Genomic DNA, 19,762 nt, shown 5'->3' on the forward strand with positions numbered 1-19,762 from the left:
TAGAAATATTTTTTAAAAGGAAAATATTTCCACTAGATTCATTCATTTTCAATTTCATCTCTATTAGAGATTGCTCAAACCATCTATTACAGAGGTGTCAAACTCACATCATCACAGCGGCATCATGTCACATATTGGGATTTTTTTCCTCTTTGCTAAAATGGGTGTGGGCATGCCAGCGGGTGACATCCAGCCCATGGGCTGGGAGTTTGATAGCCCTGATCTATTAGGATGCTCAAACTATCAAACAGCATTATTCAAGACATAATGCAATTTGCTGTAAATATGAAAATCAAAACTGATTTAAAAACTCAATTCTGCTTTCTGTATTTAATAAGGTTCACATCCACCCTGTGAAGAACTCAATGCTGTTATTTAAATGTAGTTGTTTTAAAATGTATTTGGATTAAATTTTACCATTGCTTGATATGTGCATTTTGGTTCCCATCATCCCAAGTCAATATAGCAAGTTTCTCTGCTGGCAGAGACTAATGGAAATAGCTGTTTAGAGGTAATTATAGATATATAACTATTATTCTATACTCAAGATGAAAAAGCAATTTTTTCAAAATACAATATAGTTGTTTAAAGAGACAAACACATAAAACAGGTTTTACCAGATTTTCATTGCCATGGCATGCTGTCAATATTACATGTATTGAAGCAGATAAGAAAAAAAAAAAATACAAATCTGTGTATTTCCCCCACCCCCCTAAAATGCATCCATTCTGTACTGTTTGAGGATCCTAATATAATTTCTTATGTAATAGTCTACAGCACATATTTAAAGTAATGATTAAAGACAAAAAGGTGTGTTTTTAAGAAATGATGCTATTTAACCAAAAGTTTATATTCTCTACCCATTGTAGAATTTTTTTGGTACAAAGCAACTAAGAGTTACATGTTCCTAACTTCATGAAGCTGGAAAGGTCATTTAAGTTACTGAATCTAAATCCCAAATACCTGGAGGAATCCAAATTAAGGCATTCCTGACAGATGGCTACTCAGCCTTTCTTAAATATATTCACAGGAAAAAAATTACTTCATTAAGTGCTGCTTTTACATATTATTTTTTTAATATTGTTTAAATCTCCCTTCCTATAACAAAAGTATAATTTCACTACTTGCAGCATGGAATGAAGACAACTACACTCATCTTTTGTTTAGATTTCTTTTAGAAATTTAAATTGTATTGCCAAATCCCTTCTTAAGGTTTCTCTTCTAAATATTTTTACATCCTTTAATGTGCTTTTGTGAATATTCTTGCTGGTCTTTTTCTGAGCCTTTACATTAGTTTGAAACCTTCTTAAAGTAATAAACTTACTGGATCTGTTAACATTGCTCTCAAATGTGAAGCCAGAGCCAGGAATGCCAAAGTATTGAAAACTATTCCATTGATTACACTATAAATATAGTCTCTTGATGGAAGCAGCATTACGAGGATCACTACAAAGTCAGCATAAAATACCAGGAGCCAGGTGATAACTGCACAGGCAATACCACAACCATCTCGAATAAACCACATTGTTCCTGAGGAACTGTGGCTGGGAGGTGGGACACACTTGTCCGGTTGAAGATATTCTGGTTTCCTCTCAATATCTCTGAAGCGGTGAACTGGAGTAATCATCATAGGTTATAATGTCCATTCTTGGATCTGGAAAAGAAGAAAAAAGATTCTCCACTTTATAACCAAATAAAGATTAAAACTTTCTATTTCGGATGAAACTTTAGTGAAGCAATGATAGAAATACAGCAGATGATGATGGCAATGATGATGTTAAAGAAGGATAAAATATTAGCATCCCCCATCTAAAACATGATTCGACTTGCATTTAGCTTTTTATCATATAGATAAACATTGAAGAAACTAACAACAACAACAAAGAGAAGAAGAATCTTAATGAATCTTGAATTTCACCAGGAACACTAGAAGCACATGATATTGTCCAATCATGTATAGTAGAAGGATTTGTAATTCTTCTAATTATGGAGTGATTCAGTTTCTGGAGGCTGACAATATTAAAATTTGACAATACAGTTATAATTAAGGTTTATACTTTAGTGTAAAAATATAAATACATTCCTTTATTAAATAAGCAGCTTTCCTCAAACTACCAACTTTAGTGAAGCAGATTAAAAAAGATACAATATGTACTTATCGTTAACATAAAGAAAAATGGACCTCTGGTGGCTCAGACTGCTAAGACAGTCTGTTATTAACACAGCTGCCTGCAATTACTGCAGGTTCAAGTCCCACCAGGCCCAAGGTTGTCTCAGCCTTCCATCCTTTATAAGGTAGGTAAAATGAGGACCCAGATTGTTGGGGGCAATAAGTTGACTTTCTATATAATATACAAATGGATGAAGACTATTGCTAACATAGTATAAGCCGCCCTGAGTCTTCGGAGAAGGGCGGGATATAAATGCAAATAAAAAATAAAAAATAAAAAAATCATATAATGGTATTACCACTGCAAACTCATGAGTGAGTGTCTAGCAATGTAGTGAGCTTTGCCTTCATGAATATTTACATCAATGCCCCCAAACCATACTTAAAGGAGATTTAAAGGTGGAATATGTTATTAATCTTTGTGGCTTATTTTCAACAAAACCTAACTTTTTTACTTAGATACAATTAAAAATTACATTTTTACTTATACGAATGAAAGGAATTATGAAATACTTTTTGTACTGTATTTTTAATATAATTCTAAATTTTGAAAAGATAATATGTAATATTTGTTAGAAGGGAAATTTATGTCATTATCTAAACACATTTTGCAAAAAATATATTTCCTGAATTAAACTTTCATTTAAAAAAATATTTAGAAACTGAATATTTATCTGATCAAACCAACATTCAATTTCCTTTAAGTAACCTCTGCCCCAAATGTATTTCTTAACCTTAGCATAGTCTGTTGCCCTTTTTGCTGCTAATAAACTATTTTTACTTCCAAAAGTTGGTGTCATGAACTATGTATGCAATGGCCCTTTTTATACCCTGTGGGTTTCTTAATCCAGACTATAACATCTCATCAGCAGGTCTAAATCTCAAGAAATCTAGGTTATTTTAATCAATCAAACAAACAATTTTTATTACAATCACAGACTAATAAAACATTTAAACAATAATATTAAAAAATAAAAATAAAAGAGAATAATATATTGCGATTGGTGGTAGATTAACAGTTGGCAGTTAAAGTTTGCCTAATTTTATATACAGCATAGCAGAATTTGGGTATATTCAGGGAAATTGCTTCATACTGATATGATAACAGTAGCTGCATGTAAAAAAGATCAGCATTTTTGGACAGTTTCAATGGCCCCTTGCTCAAAGGGGCACAGTCTCAAACTCGTATGGTATTTTTTTATCAGCCCTCCAAAACTATGGAAGGACCAGTTTATTTTAGGAAATAATTAGCTTCTCTCTTTTGATTCCAGAATTTTTGATAATAGACAGAGCCAGAAATTTAACTGAGAAACATTTTCAATATCAAAGAATAGAATAGAATAGAATAGAATAGAATAGAATAGAATAGAATTTTATTGGCCAAGTGTGATTGGACAACAAGGAATTTGTCTTGGTGCATTGCATATACCCTCAGTGTACATAGAAGAAAAGATACCTTCATCAAAGTACAACACTTACAACACTTAATGATAGTCATAGGATACAAATTTAACACTTAATGATACAACACTTAACGATAGTCATAGGGTACAAATAAGCAATCAGGAAACAATCAATATCAATATAAATCATAAGGATACAAGCAACAAAGTTATAGTCATAAGTGGAAGGAGATGGGTGATGGGAATGATGAGAAGATTAATAGTGCAGATTTAGTAAATAGTTTGACAGTGTTGAGGGAATTATTTGTTTAGTAGAGTGATGGCGTTCAGGAAAAAACTGTTCTTGTGTCTAGTTCTGGTGTACATTGCTCTATAGCGTCATTTTGAGGGTAGGAGTTGAAACAGTTTATGTCCAGGATGTGAGGGATCTGTAAATATTTTCAGGGCCCTCTTCTTGATTTGTGCAGTATACAGGTCCTCAATGGAAGGCAGGTTGGTAGCAATAGTTTTTTCTGCAGTTCTAATGGACATTACTGGATATTTGGCCAGTTACAAAGGTGTAACAACAAAAGTAGCAAGTATATGTCATAGGGGGACTACAGCAAAATGAACTCTTAAAAACCAGCAGTTGCTTTTAATTTTATATTACCTAATTTTTTAGCCTTGACTGGAATTTAATACATTACTGTATATCAAAGACTTACTTTAATGGAATTAATAAATTAACAGAAGCAAAACAGCCAAAGTAGTACTTTGATCTTTGGAAGGAAACTGGAACAGTTCCACTGAATATTGCTTCAGGAATTAGGCAGATTATGTTCACTGCATTAATATTTCAAAACTAAATAAACACTAAATTCAAGGTATTATCCACTAACAGTAACTGAAAATGGTATAAAACAATTCAACAAGTATTCATTTTTAGTAACAGATATTTTTCAATCCAATAACCATGATAGTGCTCTTGAGAACACCTCCTGACAATTACAGCCTTTCCCAATGAAGCTCTTTGATGGTAGGACTATAGGTAAACCATCTATGGCCAATGTGACCCTGTTACCCAAAGATAGAACAGTAGTCTCACGCCTGAAAGACACCATTTTGTGGAAAGCTCATGTAGTTCTTAATCCATATTAAACCAATGAATAGATCAATAGCTAAATGTCAGCCTCTTTGTGCTTCCTTGCTATCAGCTGCCATAGTAACGGGGAGTGGGGAGAAAGATTGGCATTGCCATTTGGGTGGGGAAGTGAGCTAGAGTGAAGACGGCCTCTGTGAACAAAAAGGGAGGGATGCTCTCATGATCTACTGTGCAGCTGAATGGAGTTGTTTATACCCAGTCAAGGTCAAACGTCCCAGAATACCAGATGCCTCACATGACACCATATGGGATGGGGATTGGACATTCAGCCTGGGTTCCTGGGGGGAGGGATTTGGGGAAACTTTCAATATGTAACTTTTGTGCCATTTATTTATTTATTTATTTATTTATTTATTTATTTATTTATTTATTTATTTATTTATTTATTTATTTATTTATTTATTTATTTATTTATTATTTATTTATTATTTATTTATTATTTATTTATTATTTATTTATTTATTTATTAATTAATTAATTAATTAATTAATTAATTAATTAAATTTTTATACCGCCCTTCTCCCGAAGGACTTAGGGCGGTGTACAGCCAAAATAAAATACAAAATATATACAATTAAAACCAATTAAAATATAACAATTACTAAATGGCTCAGAATTAAAATGATTTTAAAGTTTAAAATATTAATAAAACCCAATTTAAAATCAATCTATTTATGCCAGTCCCGCTTGAATGAATAAATATGTTTTTAGCTCACGACGGAAGGTCCGAAGATCAGGCACTTGACGTAGACCAGGGGGGAGTTCATTCCAGAGCGTCGATGCTCCCACAGAGAAGGCCCTACTCCTGGGGGCTTCCAGCCGACATTGTTTGGCGGACGGCACCCTGAGGAGACCCTCTCTATGAGAGCGTACGGGTCGGTGGGAGGCATAGGGTAACAGCAGGCGGTCTCGTAAGTACCCGGGTCCTAAGCCATGGAGCGCTTTAAAGGTGGTAACCAGAATCTTGAAGCGCACCTGAAAGACCACAGGAAGCCAGTGCAGACTACGGAGCAGTGGTGTTACGTGGGAGCCACGAGCGGCTCCCATTACTACTCGCGCAGCTGCATTCTGGACTAACTGCAGCCTCCGGGTGCACCTCAAGGGCAGCCCCATGTAGAGAGCATTGCAGTAATCCAGCCGAGACGTAACCAGAGCGTGAGTGACTGTGCATAAGGCATCCCGGTCAAGGAAGGGACGCAACTGGCGAACCAAGCGGACTTGGTAAAAGGCCCTCCTGGAGACAGCCGCCAGATGTTCATCAAAGGACAGCCGTCCATCCAGGAGGTCGCCCAAGTTGCGAACCACCTCCTTTGGGGCCACTAACTCGCCCCCAACAGTCAGCTGCGAGTGCAGCTGACTGTACCGGGGTGCCGGCATCCACAGCCACTCCATCTTGGAGGGATTGAGCTTGAGTCTGTTTCTCCCCATCCAGACCCGTACAGCTTCCAGGCACCGGGACAGCACTTCGACCGCTTCGTTGGGGTGGCCCTCCAGAGGTCATCCACCAACGCGACCAAAGCCGTCTCCGTGCTGTAGCCGGGCCGGAAGCCGGACTGGAACGGGTCTAGATAGACAGCTTCCTCCAGGTGCCGGGGAAGCTGCCATGCAACCACACTCTCTACAACCTTCGCTAAAAAGCGAAGGTTGGAGACTGGACGATAATTTCCCAAAATAGCTAGGTCCAGGGAAGGCTTCTTCAGGAGAGGTCTCACCACCGCCTCTTTTAAGGGGGGCGGGAAAACCCCTTCAACCAAAGAAGCATTTATAATCCCCTGGAGCCAGCCTCGTGTCACTTCCTGAGCAGCCAGTACTAACCAGGAAGGACACGAGTCCAGTAAACATGTAGTTGCATGCAACCTCCCCAGCAACCTGTCCACGTCCTCGAGAGCCACAGAATCAAACTCATCCCAAATAAGCTCCACAAGATGTGTCTCTGCCATCTCGGCTGAATCATCGCAATCATGGTCCAAGCCATCACGAAGCTGAACGATTTTATCGTATAGATAACCGTTCAACTCCTCAGCTCGTCCCTGTAGGGGGTCATCCCGACCCGCCTGTTGAAGGAGGGAATGGGTCACCCGAAACAGGGCGGCCGGGCGGTTATCTGCCGATGCAATGAGGGTGGAAACGTAGGAACGCTTCGCCTCCCTCATTGCCACTAGGTAGGTCTTAGTAAAAGACCTCACTAGTGTCCGATCAGCCTCGGAACGGCTGGACCTCCAGGTGCTCTCTAGGCGTCTTCTCCGGCGTTTCATCTCTCTCAGCTCCTCGGAGAACCAGGGAGCCAATTGAGATCTACGCCGGGTCAGAGGCCGCAAAGGCACGACACGGTCCAAAGCCCCAGCCGCGGCCCGTTCCCAAGCCGCAACCAGTTCTTCAGTCGTGCCGTGGGTAAGATCCTCAGGAAACGGCCCAAGCTCCGTCAGGAACCTCTCCGGGTCCATCAGGCGCCTGGGACGGAACCAACGATCGGCTCCGCCTCCTGCGGCAGGGAGCAGCGGTCCGAAAGTCTAGGCGAAGGAGAAAATGATCTGACCATGACACCGGTTCTTTCACTATATCTCCTAAAACCAGATCATTTACCCACTGACCAGAGATAAAAATCAAGTCTAGCACACCTCCCCCAATGTGTGTAGGGCCATCAGTTACTTGAATCAGGTCCAAGGCCGTCATGGAGGCCTGGAACTCCTGAACCACCGTCGATGACAAGCCGGCCGATGGCAAGTTGAAATCTCCCAAGACCAAAAGTCTGGGAACCTCAACTGCCACGCCAGCAAGCATCTCTAGTAGTTCAGGTAGGGCTGTAGTCACGCAGCAAGGAGCCAGGTACGTGATCAACAGCCCCATCTGATTCCGATGGCCCCACTTCACAAGGAGGGATTCACAGCCAGCTATCTGAGAAACAGTGGACTCCCTCGGCTCCAGACTTTCTCTAATCACAACCGCCCCCCCCACCCCTACCCTGGGCCCTCGGCTGATGGAATGCACGGAAACCCGGAGGGCACAGTTCAACCAGGGGTACACCCCCTTCTGTGCCCAACCAGGTCTCTGTAATGCCCATAAAGTCCGCGGACTCCCTCTGAATAAGGTCACAAATCAGGGGAGCCTTGTTGACCACGGACCGGGCATTGCAGAGCATCAGCCGTAGACCCAAGCTCTGAGGATCTTGACCATCCGGGGAACGAGTGAGGACTGGGGGACTGGAGCACGTGATCGCCTTTAAACATCAAACACGTGCTCCCAAAGGACGATATGGCCCCCTGCCTCCGCCATATCTGCCCCTCCCACTTACCGTACAGATGGAATGGTACTCTCTGCTCTGTTCAAACCCCTCCCCCCCGTCTTCGGACCAGCTAAAATAGTGTCGTGAGCACGCGCAAGGACTGGACATACCCTCCCCGACGGGTTTCCCCCAACACCCGCCCTTACCCTCCCCCCCTTTAAAAATTCCCTATTTAAAAATTCCCAAAGGCTCTTCCTAGACGCATGCCACCTCTGTGGGCCCCAAGACCCGTCATTGAAGCTGGCCCTTGGTAATGCAGTGGGCCATTCCTGCGAGGCGGGGGCACCTCGCAGGCGGAGGAGTTCATGTGCGGAGTATCGCATGTTGAAAAGTAGAGACAGCGAGAGAGAGTCATATCCTCAGAATGGACAAGGCAAGAATAGATGGTCCGACCCATGGGAGGCCACTTTGTCCGGTGGTAAGTCAGAGGGGGCCAAAACCCATGTGACAAATAGGTGAGTAGTGTCGTTATCCCCACCATCGCTGGCACTGTCAATTCCCGGAAAAGGGAATCCCCCGATAGATCTTATAGAACCGGGTGGAGTCCCCTCCCCCCCTCTTCCAAACAGGGCGGGGGTCCAAAACCCGTCGAAACCACAATGACCCAGTGAGGAGAATAGTACATGGGGTCAAAAAGGACGCCGTTCTCGAAGCTCACCCCCCGCGGCCTTATTTCCATGCCGCGGTCTCGTCCAAACTTCCAGTACCAATGATAGGGTGGGTACAGATGTAAACTCAGCGGACCAGGCGCCGATAGACAAATGCGGGCGTGGGCCGTGTCCTTCCACATATCGTCCCAACCGCCCGCACAATGGCCGCCACCGTCTGCCATCTCCCATCAGGCCCGGTCTTCATGTCCACCACCTCCGCGAAGGACACATACCTCAGCAGCCCAAAAGAGCACTCCCAGCTGCTGGGAAGATGAAAACCGTCCGGTGCCGAAACGCCAAGATGTCAAAAGACGCCAGGAGGATTGCAGGCCGAAAAACAGCCGGCTGCCAACAGGCCGCCAGCAGCAGGCCGCGCGCCACGCAAAATGGCCGCTCGTCCGCTGCTCGCCGCATCGCCACCCCCCCTGCCCGTTCTCCGCAGCCGCTAACTCGAGAAGGTCCAGAGACCCCTCCTGCAGCTGCTGGGATGATGGTCCAGCGGGTCAGGGGGTACAGGCGGCTCGGCGAGTCTCAGGAAGCCACCATCCTGAAGAGAAACGACCCTCACTGTCTCCCATCTCAGCTGCGAGCCTCCATTCCTCGCGCATGCGCAGAACCTTTTTCTTTTGGCTCAGATCTTGCTTTTCTTTCATTGCTATCATTTCAAGCTCAGTAAAAGTACCTCTTCTCTACAAACATGGAGTTGGGAGTTTTCTTTCTTGGGTTTTGAATGGAGGCACGCCTGACATTAAGCAAGATCAGCTTTATCAGCCAACCCGAAGAGCAAATCTACTGTGGGGGCTGAGCAAAGAATATCTACCCAGGGCAGCAATCAAGAGGATATGGGAGCCACTGGGTTGACCCACTCCCCCAGTCCTGTTGTAGTCAGGAGGAGTCAGACTGGCTGTCAGAATTGCAGCTTGAGGAGAAACCGGTCCCAACCAAATGGTTGACCGGAGGATGGATGGAAATTCCGCAGGAGCTTCCCCCTTGGGTAACTGCCGCCAGACGCTGGTGGGGAGATGCTGCCTGGCAGGAAGCTGACAAAGAACACTTTCTGCTGACCCAGGCCCTGCATCGTCTGCATGAAGCTCTTGAAAGTCAGAGAGCTCGAGAAAAGTATGCCCTGACTGCGCGTGAAGAGGCTGGAGAAGCAGGAGGAGGAGCAGAAGCCTCTGCAAACCCAGAAGTAATTCCTATAGCTCAGCCAGGGCCAGCTCAGGCTGCAGGCACTCGAGCGGCTGCCTCAGCCTAGCCCCACCCCCAAGTCGAGGTGGTGGTGGCATCCTCCAGAGGCATCAAATTCCAAAGTTTCCTCAGCTGGGAGTAAAGTACGGAGGGGATCCCAAAGCTCTGGGATTTTTCCTAGCCCAAGTTTGGAACCACATGCAGGAGTATGGGAAGGACTTTGCTCCGGAAGCAGCCAAAGTGAGGTGTGTCACCATGGCCCTGGGAGAAACTGCAACTGAGTGGATGGTCACCCTTCACAATGATGATGCACCCCAGCTGAGCAGCCAAACCCAGGTCCACGGCATGCTTCAGATGTGGGAAGGAGGGGCTTCAACCTGTTGATTGCATCACCAAATGGGGCTCCAAACCAACAACAGCTGGAGTGAAGAAAGCCAAAAAGCCACCAGCAAAACACCGCACAATGGCCCTAGAGGGCACGGAAGTTGTTGATTTTGCTCCTCTGGGCCAGGAGGAATTGGGAGCACTGACCACCCCAGGGGAAAGTCAAACTGACTCCAACGATGACCCCCTGGTAAGTCTGCATGTGGGTCCCATGACCATCCCAGTGGAGTTAAGGGTGCTTTTGTCTGGCGCCCAAGAGAAGATGTTAGCCCTTTTGGATTCTGGGTGCACAGGAGCATGGAGAAACTAGGACTGAGATGGAGGATACAATACCATACCATTTTGCCAGTTGGATGGATCGGTAGCTGGGGGGCGGGGCAGCTCACTTTGTGACGGAACCAGTAGAGATGTGGATGGGGGATCACCAAGAGACTTTGAGTTTCATTGTAACCCCCAGAATGGAACAACCTCTCTTGCTCAGATTACTCTGGCTCTGGAAATGGAATCCTCATGTGAACTGGAGGAAGGGGCTGTTGTGCATCTGTTCCATCCAGCCAGGGAGTGGGGAGGAAATCCCCCATGCATAGCCAAGGCCGAAAGGAAGCTGGCAGCGATAGTGAGCGAACACATAGTTGGGGAGGAGAAAATCCCAAAGGAATATTGGGACCTTAGGGAGGTGTTCAGTAAGAGGGCTTCAGATATACTTCCACCCCATAGACTGCAGCATAGAAATCCTCCCTGGGGTGAAACTACCTAGGCCAAAGACCTACTCAATGACCCCACGAGAACTGGAGGAACTGCGAACCTTTATTGATAAAAATCTAAAACAGGGCTTCATCCAACCAGCTAGACTACAAGTGGCTGCTCCAGTGTTATTCTGGAGAAGAAGAAAAAAGGCTTTCATCTTTGCATTGATTACAAAGGTCTCAATGCCATGTGTATAGAAAAATGTTTATCAACTACCTCTAATGAAGAACATATTGGCTCATCTAGCCAAAGGAAAGATTTTCATCAAACTGGATTTGAGAGAAGCTTACTACAGAGTCCAAATTAAAGGAGACAAGTGGAAAACCACATTCAATTGCCCTTTGGATTGTTTACAGTTTAAGGTGCTCCCATTTGGATTACAAGCAGCCCCAGCTGATAAATGAGGTGCTGCATGAACATCTTTGCTAGGGGGGTCTGGTCTACCTAGCTCCACATGTGGCACGTGGAGCCATATCAGTGGGCATGCGAGCATTGCCCTAGCTCAGCTCTGGCTTGTGCCAGCTGATTTTCAGGCCTTGGGCCCACCGGAACTCAGGAAACAGGCTGTTTCCGGCCTCTGGAGGGCCTTGGGGTGGGGAGGCCCATTCTTCACTCTCCCTAGGCTCCAGAGGCTTTCTAGAAGCCTAGGGAGGGTGAAAACAGTCCCCCCCCGGACACCCTCCAGAGGCCAGAAACGGCCCGTTTGCCAACTTCTGGTAGGAGCAAAAAACAAGCCTACCGTGCCCACCATGCCATCACGTGCCAAAAGTGGGGAGAACACGGGGGATCATGTGCACATGCAGGGGGGGGTAGGGCAGATTGAATTGTGGGTGTGGGCACGCACACGCGCAACCCCCCACAACACAACAGCAAAAAGGTTAGCCATCACTGACCTAGATGATATTCTTACTAGTTGAATACCTGTGCTCTGCTACAAAACTATGTGATTGAGCTTGATAAATCAACACTTACAGCTTGAAAATTAATGAGTAGTTATGATCGGCCTCTCCTCTCCCCTTCTCTCCCTCAGGCTTGCTCCACAGAAGCGTTCCCCTGCTTGCTGCTGTGAAAGTAAAACTGAAACAAACTCCTCTCCTCTGCTGGTGTTTTGCATTTGGAACAGATTTCTTTTCAGGTGGGGAGGGGGAGTAGAACTCCTTAGCATCAGAGGGCTGTTTGGAAAGTGAAACAGTATTTGCTATGTGAGCAAGAAGGGGACAGGAAGGAGCCTGGCCATGGTTTAGCTCAACTGTTCTGAAGTAAAGCTACTTGCTACTGTGACAATAAAACTGAAACTCCTCTCCTCTGCTGGTGTTTTGCATTTGGAACAGATTTCTTTTCAGGTGAGTAGGGGGAGTAGAACTCCTTACTTCAGAGCGTGTTAATAATATAGGAAATACTAATGCTCTGATGGTCATTTCAAAAAATCCTTTCTTAGTGAGCACCTAGAAGCCAAGAGGAACATATGTGGCAAATTTCAAGTTTGTAGTCTTTACGGTTCTGGAGATTTTGTGATAATGCATGAGTGGTATTTCACTTTTATAAATATAGATTTACACTGAAACCATGGAGGACCATGTAAAGTTAGTGCAATCAGTCCTGAAAAAACTCAGGGCTGCTAAACTGTGTGACAAATGGTCAAAGTGTGAATTTCATCAGACTAAAATTGACTATTTGGATTACTGCATATTGCATGAGGGGATAGAAATGGACTCAGAAAAGGTTCGGGCAATCATGGAGTGGGCACCCCCATGCAGCAGAAAACAGCTGCAAAGCTTTCTAGGTTTTGCAAACTTTTATCGACAATTCATTCCCGTCTTTGCAAAAATTGCATTACTTATTACCAATCTCCTAAAGATAAATGGAGAAGCTAAACCAAGGCCTAGCCGCCCCCTTGAGTGGACCATAGAGTGCCAAGCAGCCTTTGAGAAGTTGAAAAGGCTGTTTGCAGCTGAACTTGTCCTTAAACATCCTAACATAGAGGCTCCCTTCATAGTCCAGGTCGATGCCAGTGACCTAGCTGTGGGGGCAGTATTACTGCAAGCGTTACAACTACTGTGTTACAACCCTGCACCTAAACCTCCTGGAAATTAACTGAAACAGAAAGGAAATGGGTAATATGGGAGAAGGAAGCATTTGCTGTCCAATGGCCTTGCTAACCTGGATGCATTTCCTCGAATGGGCAAAACATCCTTTTGAGGTGTGGACAGATTATAAAAACCTAGAGGCCTTAAAAACACTCTAGAAATTGTCACCCAAGCAAGTCTGTTGGGTGCAACACTTTGTTTTAATTTCTCTTTGTGCTACCTTCCTGGGGGAAGAACTTTATGGTGGACGCTTTATCTAGATTACCCCAGTATAATAGCACTTGGCAGAAGTGATCCATCCAGTTATCCTGTCCAAGAAATTGGGTGCCCCGGTGGTCATCAGAGCACAGGGGAAGGTGGACCTTGACCTTCCAACTGATTTAAGTGAGCAGTTAAAGGGGGAACTGAAAACTGATGACTAGTTTTTGTCCCACTCAAATGATTGCACCATTCGTATGGGTGTGTGCAAAACTATACGTCCCCACCAGTCTTAGGGGGACTGCATTACAACAGGCCCATGATTCAAAAGTTGCTGGATGCTTTGGGTTCATGAAAACTTTACCCTTAGTTAAATGGCAGTTCTGGTGGCCCTCTTTGAAAAAGGACATAGACACCTACATTGCTAGTTGTAGCTAGTTGTAGGCCCCCTGGAAGGCCAGTTGGACTGCTCCAGAATGTTGCTAGCCCTAGTGCTCCATGGAAGGAAATATCCATGGACTTCATCATTGAACTACCCAAGAGTGGAGGAAAGGAACATTGGACTTACCTGAACGTTCATTCTATGTGCGCTGCAGGAGAATCCAAGCATGGGTTTCAATTAGTCTGATTGGCCAAAGACTGACTTGCAAAATCTTTGGCCATGCCTCTTCCTCCCAGCTGAGCCTCAGTTTTTTCAATGAAGTGATGGATCGGGAGAGGATGTAGCCCAACTGATGAAATCGACCACTCCAGGACCACAGACCAGAACTGAACCAGGGTGGGATTGGACTCTCCTGCAGTGCACATAGAACAAACATTCAGGTAAGTCCAACATTCCTTCTCCTGTGCACTGCTTGGAGAGTCCAAGCACATGATATACCCAAGCTACAATGAAGTAGAGTGGGAGACAGATGGGTCCAAGTCCTCTCAGCCGGTAGAACCCGCTGTAAAACTCGTCTCCCAAATGCCGCTTCTGCTGAGGTGAACTGATCCAATTTGTAATTCCTCACAAATGGCGATGGAGAAGTCCAAGTGGCTGCCCTGCAAATCTCAAGGATGGAAGCCTCAGTAGCCCACGCTGCCGTGGTGGCTGCGCTTCTGGTTGAGTGCACTGTGATGCAGCGTGGAGCGGGCCTGGCCTGATGTTCATAGGCCAGCACAATGCATGCCTTCAGCCAACGACCGATGGTGGATGGAGACACCTTCTTGCTCATAGACCTGGGTTGAAATGAGACGCAGAGTGATTCCAACCTTCGGAAGGAAGTCGTTCGCTTAATGTACCAACATAAAACTCTGTGAACATCTAAGGTCTGCCAGTGCTTTTCGCATGGATGTCTGGGTTTTGGGCAGAATAACTTCTTGCACCCTGTGAAACCAGATGTTAATTTTTGGAACAAACGTCGGGTCTAACCTTAGAATGACTCTATCTGGGTGAAAAATGCATAGGTCCTGGCGAACCAAAAGAGCCACCAGTTCTGAACTTCTACATGCAGAGGTGATCGCTATTAGAAAGGCAACCTTGAAAGTCAATAGTCTGATGCTGGTGGATTGCAATGGCTCAAAGGGAGCAGCAGTAAGCGCCTGTAGAACGATGACAAGTCCCAGGTCCTAGGTCGAATATCTGTGGGCCGTTGGGGGTTACAGGTTGGACGCCCCTTTCAAAAAGCTATGCACCTTTGGATGCTGGAAAAGAGGAACAGTTCTGTCACCTGATAAGATGGTGGCCCAGGCTGCACCTGTCAGCGAAGTGTGCTTGTAGATAAACCTTTCTCCAGACCCGCTTGTAAAAAGTCCAAAACCCTTGGAATTGTTGCTGCAATAGTTAGGATCCTCTGTGTGGTGCACCAGTGACAAAATGAAGCCCACATGACCTCATATATTCTGTTCGTTGATGTCCTTTGAGAAGTAAGGATTGTTGAAATTACCTTGCCTGAGAAATGTCCTTTTCTGAGGATCTCCCTTTCAAGCGCCTAACGGAGTCACTGAGGGTCCGGATGTTGTATGACCTCTTGGCTGAGGGAGATCCTGTGTGGTGGTATTTTCCATGGATGTGCGATGGAAAGTGACATCAGATCCGCAAACCAGGGGCACCATGGCCAGTGAGGTGCTACGAGAAGCACCTCCACCTCCTCCTCCAAGATCTTCCGGGGGGCGGTCGGTGGGAAGGCGTATAGCAGTTTGGCAGGCCACCGGCAACAAAGCGTGTTGACCCTTTGGCTGCTGCTGTCCAGAATCTGGAAAAAAAACTCAGAGGTTGAGTGTTCTGAGGATTGGAAAACAAATCCAGGACTGGTATGCTGAATTTCTGTGTTATTTGGTGAAATAGGTCTGGGTGAAGGCACCATTCGGACTGGTTGAGGGTTGTTCTGTTCAACCAGTCTGCTTGTTTTATTGGACGTTCCGGAAATGTGTTCCGCTCACAAGGACTTCTGATGTGTCTCCACCCAGAGACTTAAGTCCCTTGCTTCATGCATCAGAACCCTGGAATGGGTATTGCCCTGTCTGTTGACGTGTGCTTTGGTGTTACATTGTCCATCAATAGAAGCATGTGATGATCTGACAATTCGGGTTGAAAATGGCAGAGCGCCAGATGGGCTGCTCTCAGTTCCAGCCAACTGATGTCGTTGAGCAGGTCCTCTGAGACCACTGTCCTTGAGCCACATTGGAGTTCAGGTAGGCACACTCCAGCCGCACCAGACAGGGAGGTTCTTGAAAGAGACATCCCTTTTCGATGGCAGCTAATGTCTACCAGTCCAGGGAACAGAGTACCTGTTTGGGAACCCTGATCTTGACTAGTGAATTGCTGCACCCTGATCTCTGACTGGGTAAAAGCAGCCATTGCAAGACCCTAGTATGCAATTGAGCCCAAGGGACTATGGGTAAGCAGGAAATCATTTCCCCTAATAGTTGGGAGATAAGTAGTAAAGGAACTAGTTCTAAGGATCTTACTTGCTCTACCATCTCCCTTATGCTGGCTCTTCATTCCTGAGACAGAAACACTTGGGAGAAGCGAGTGTCTATCACCGCCCCTAGGTGCGTTAGGCTGGTGGATAGTGTCAATTGACTCTTCTCCCAGTTCACAGAGAAGCCGTGATCTTGGAATGTTTGGATTGTAACCTGTAGGTCTTGATCCGCCTGCCTTAGGGATGACAACGACAAATTACTACATCATCCAAATAACATTGGAGACATATGGGCTTTGCCCTCAGATGTGCTGCTATAACATCTATAACGCGGCGCCAAGGAGAGGCCCTGTATTGCCAAAGGCTGCCTGCATATGTGAATCTGAGGAACCTGCTGTGGGACAATCTGATGGGAACATGGTAGTATGCCTCCTTTATATCTATAGATGTTAACAGATCCCCTTGTCAGATGCAACCCAGGATCGTATGAAGGCTAATGCTGAGTACTTGATCAGTAATCATATCCTGCTGCAGACGGGTATCTTCAGGAGAGGCCTTGGCCTGCACCTGCCTTAGCCATAAGAGCAATGCCCTAGAGAAGAAGGAAGCAGCTGTGGCCAATCTAATTGCCCAAGCAGCTGCTTGTTGAATCTTACGGGCAGCCAGCTCTGCTTTCCTATCCTCTGCTCTCAACCCTTCTGCAGTGTCAGAGGCAAGAAGTGCTGCTGAAGCCAAGGTTGCCAATGAGGCATCTACAGTTGGAAGCTGTAATAGCTCCTTTAATTCCTGCTCTGCTGTATACATCTTTTTGTCCAAGCCATCTGGGGCAGGGATAGAACCTGACTGGTCCCACTGCTATTGGATGACATCCACAAAGAATTTCGGGGAGGGAATCACTTCCTGAGCTGTGACCTGCTCTGTAAAGAGACTAACACAGGGATCCTGAGATTCCATGGGGTTATCACTAACAAGCCCTGACCTGCCCATGTTGACTGTCGATTTAGCCTTAAATAACATGGTCTTAAACAGGTTATGGCAAAAAAGGCCAGAATACGAAGGTGCATCTGGGAAGACCTCTTCATCCTCAGAAAACTTAGTCCCCCAAATCCTCTTCCTCTTCCAGCGAAGCCTAGCTGTGCAGTGATGAGGGTGGAGAATGAAACTTCCTGAAATGGCCTTTTTCAGGATGCAAGCTGTGATGTGGGCCTTCAGACCACAAGGATCCTGGATTCAATGGCTCACTTAATCTCCTTTGGATGAGAGCTGCATCAGTGCCATGTGCAATAGTTTGTACTATTGTGTTATGTAATTCTGCAGACAAGCCCTGGTCTGGATTCTCCTGAGGGCAGAGCCCCGCCGCTGTAGGAGTAAAAGTGGCAGAGGACATGGAAGGTCTGCTGCCAGAAACAGGTAGCAATCCTGCAACAGACAGGCCTGAGGCCTGGTCACTCTCCTCCTGATAGGGAACAGCATAAAATTCCTATCCACCCGGGATCACATTAGGAGACCAATTTAACTGGTCTTCCAGTTATGTTTGTGATGGAATTTCCTGTGGTAATTGTATACAAGGCACATCAGCACTCCCAGGAATACTTGGTCCTTTTGCAGCTTCTGCCTGCTTTTGTGCTTTAGCAAATTGCTTTTCCAGGGCTTTCTGTCTTTTTTTGGCATCTTTTTCAGACGCTGAAGAAATTGGAATACTTGGCCTTAGATCTGGTAGAGGGCCCTTTTGCCCCTGATTCAGTCCTTTTTGGCTCAGAACACCCAGCTATTTGCTGGCTTTGGGAAGATTCAGCAGAAAAACTGCTGTTTGAATCCTTGTGGTCTGTCATTATTGCTATAACCGCTAACAGTGATAACTTTAGAATAAAAAAATCCAATTGGAAGCAATGATCAAGGGAAAAATGAAACACAGATTAATTATGCAGGGTATTCACTGCGCAGTCCAGGCCTCAAACAAGCACCAAACTGGCAACATGGCTTGTTTGTGCAAGATATGCTGCAAACTTAGCAGCAGTGTAAAAACGTGAACATGGTCACTAACGCCTACGCACAATTTGCACCTGAAACCAGCAACATGGTTTACTTGCGCTTAATGGCTGCCTTCCCGGATCCTGACTGAAGCCTCGGTCCTCAGATGATCACTTTTTGCGCTCAGGAAACTGCTTCACGAGCCTCCTGGCCCTTGCAGCAGCTCGCAATGGCTTTGCAAACTCAGCTGCAGCCTTAAAATGGAGCCTATCAGCGCTCTGATCTTTGTGCGGCACAGCAACCACCTTTCTAAAGCACTGTGGCCAGGCTAGACTCTGACTGAGTCCTTGGTCCCCCAAAAGCTGTTTTAGCCCAGCGGTGGTCTCACCCCCCCCGAACCTTTCTTGCCTCAGTTGTTAAGTGAATCACTGCAGTTGATAACTTTAGTGATTCTGTTGTTAAGTGAATCTGGATTCCCCATTGACTTTGCTTGTCAGAAGTTCAGAAATAGGAACCCCACAACTTTGGGACACAGCAACAGTTGTAAGGTACAACCTTTATAGCATCCCCATGTGATCAAAATTCAGATGCTTGAGCCAGTTGCCAAGAATATGAATTATGATCGCATGATCATGGGGATCCTACAAAGTTGTAACTGAAAAATGGTCATAAGTAATTTTTTTTCAGTTCCGTTGGAACTTTGAATGGTCACTAAATGACCTGTTGTAAGTCAAGGACTATCTGTATACATACATGCATAAAAATAAAGTTAGCTTCAAGCTCTTGAAAGAAGATGCTAGTTTGTTCAAATAAATCTTGTTTTATCAATTTCTTGGTAATATGTTTATAAATTGATCAGTCAGACTTTTGAAGTATTTCTACTGTTTTGGACCATATCAACTGCAGCCAGCATACTTATTAAGCAATTTTATACTCTTAAACATCTAAACTATGTTCTGGATTACATCTCTGTAAGAATCCAAAGCTGATGATTGATTACAATACCGCTTATTCTTTTTTTGTCAAAAGTATTCAATACAGTGAAAATTTAGTAGGTTCCACCATTATAGTAACAACTGCAAATCTCTTTATGTCCATAAGGGCTTCTGAAATATTTTATGCTTTCGAATAAATAAGTTAAAAATTATAAGCAACAACTCTTCGATACAAAGAAGATCTGTATTGTATATAACATCTCTCAGGACCCTGGAAGCGTTCCTTCTCTTTGAATGCCTGCCCTCCACTCCCTTAAGAATAAGATGTCCCCTTCTGTTGTTTTGTAGAAGTACTATAAAAAGCTGACATTTGAGCTGGGGGAAAGTGAGATCCCTCACTGAATTGCAATTTTTTTTATTTTTATCTTTCATTGGTTTTATTTTAATTTCTTTCTTTGTGAGCCACACAGAGTTGTTGAAAGTTGGTGGCATACAAGTTTAATAAATTATTATTTGCAATTATTGCCTTAATTGCCACATAATTCACCTTTTACTAGTATTCTTCTTTCTCACCTACTTACTTGCTTTTATTAAGCTAGGCTACTGTTCCATGTATATAATATTACATTTTAACTGACAGTGATTCCTAAAATTTCAGAATCTTTCCCATCAACTGATTATAGGTGTTTAAGAGGAAATACT

General features: G+C 44.8%; 1 protein-coding gene across 7 annotated transcripts in view; it reads right to left on the reverse strand.

Moving 5' to 3' along the window:
* Nucleotides 1-19,762, reverse strand: part of ZDHHC3 (zinc finger DHHC-type palmitoyltransferase 3) — a 118,084-nt gene that overhangs the window by 68,277 nt on the left and 30,045 nt on the right. For 5 of the 7 annotated variants that reach the window (XM_058182074.1, XM_058182077.1, XM_058182076.1 and 2 more), the window contains one exon: nucleotides 1,325-1,654. In XM_058182074.1, the coding sequence (XP_058038057.1) occupies nucleotides 1,325-1,630 (306 nt within the window). In that variant the 5' untranslated portion in view covers nucleotides 1,631-1,654. Of the gene's footprint in view, nucleotides 1-1,324; nucleotides 1,655-13,819; nucleotides 14,252-19,762 lie in introns of those variants that run through there. The other 2 variants (XM_058182075.1, XM_058182080.1) reach the window with 2 other exon arrangements.

Source organism: Ahaetulla prasina, chromosome 4, assembly GCF_028640845.1.
Source record: "Ahaetulla prasina isolate Xishuangbanna chromosome 4, ASM2864084v1, whole genome shotgun sequence".
Classification (NCBI taxonomy): domain Eukaryota; kingdom Metazoa; phylum Chordata; class Lepidosauria; order Squamata; family Colubridae; genus Ahaetulla; species Ahaetulla prasina.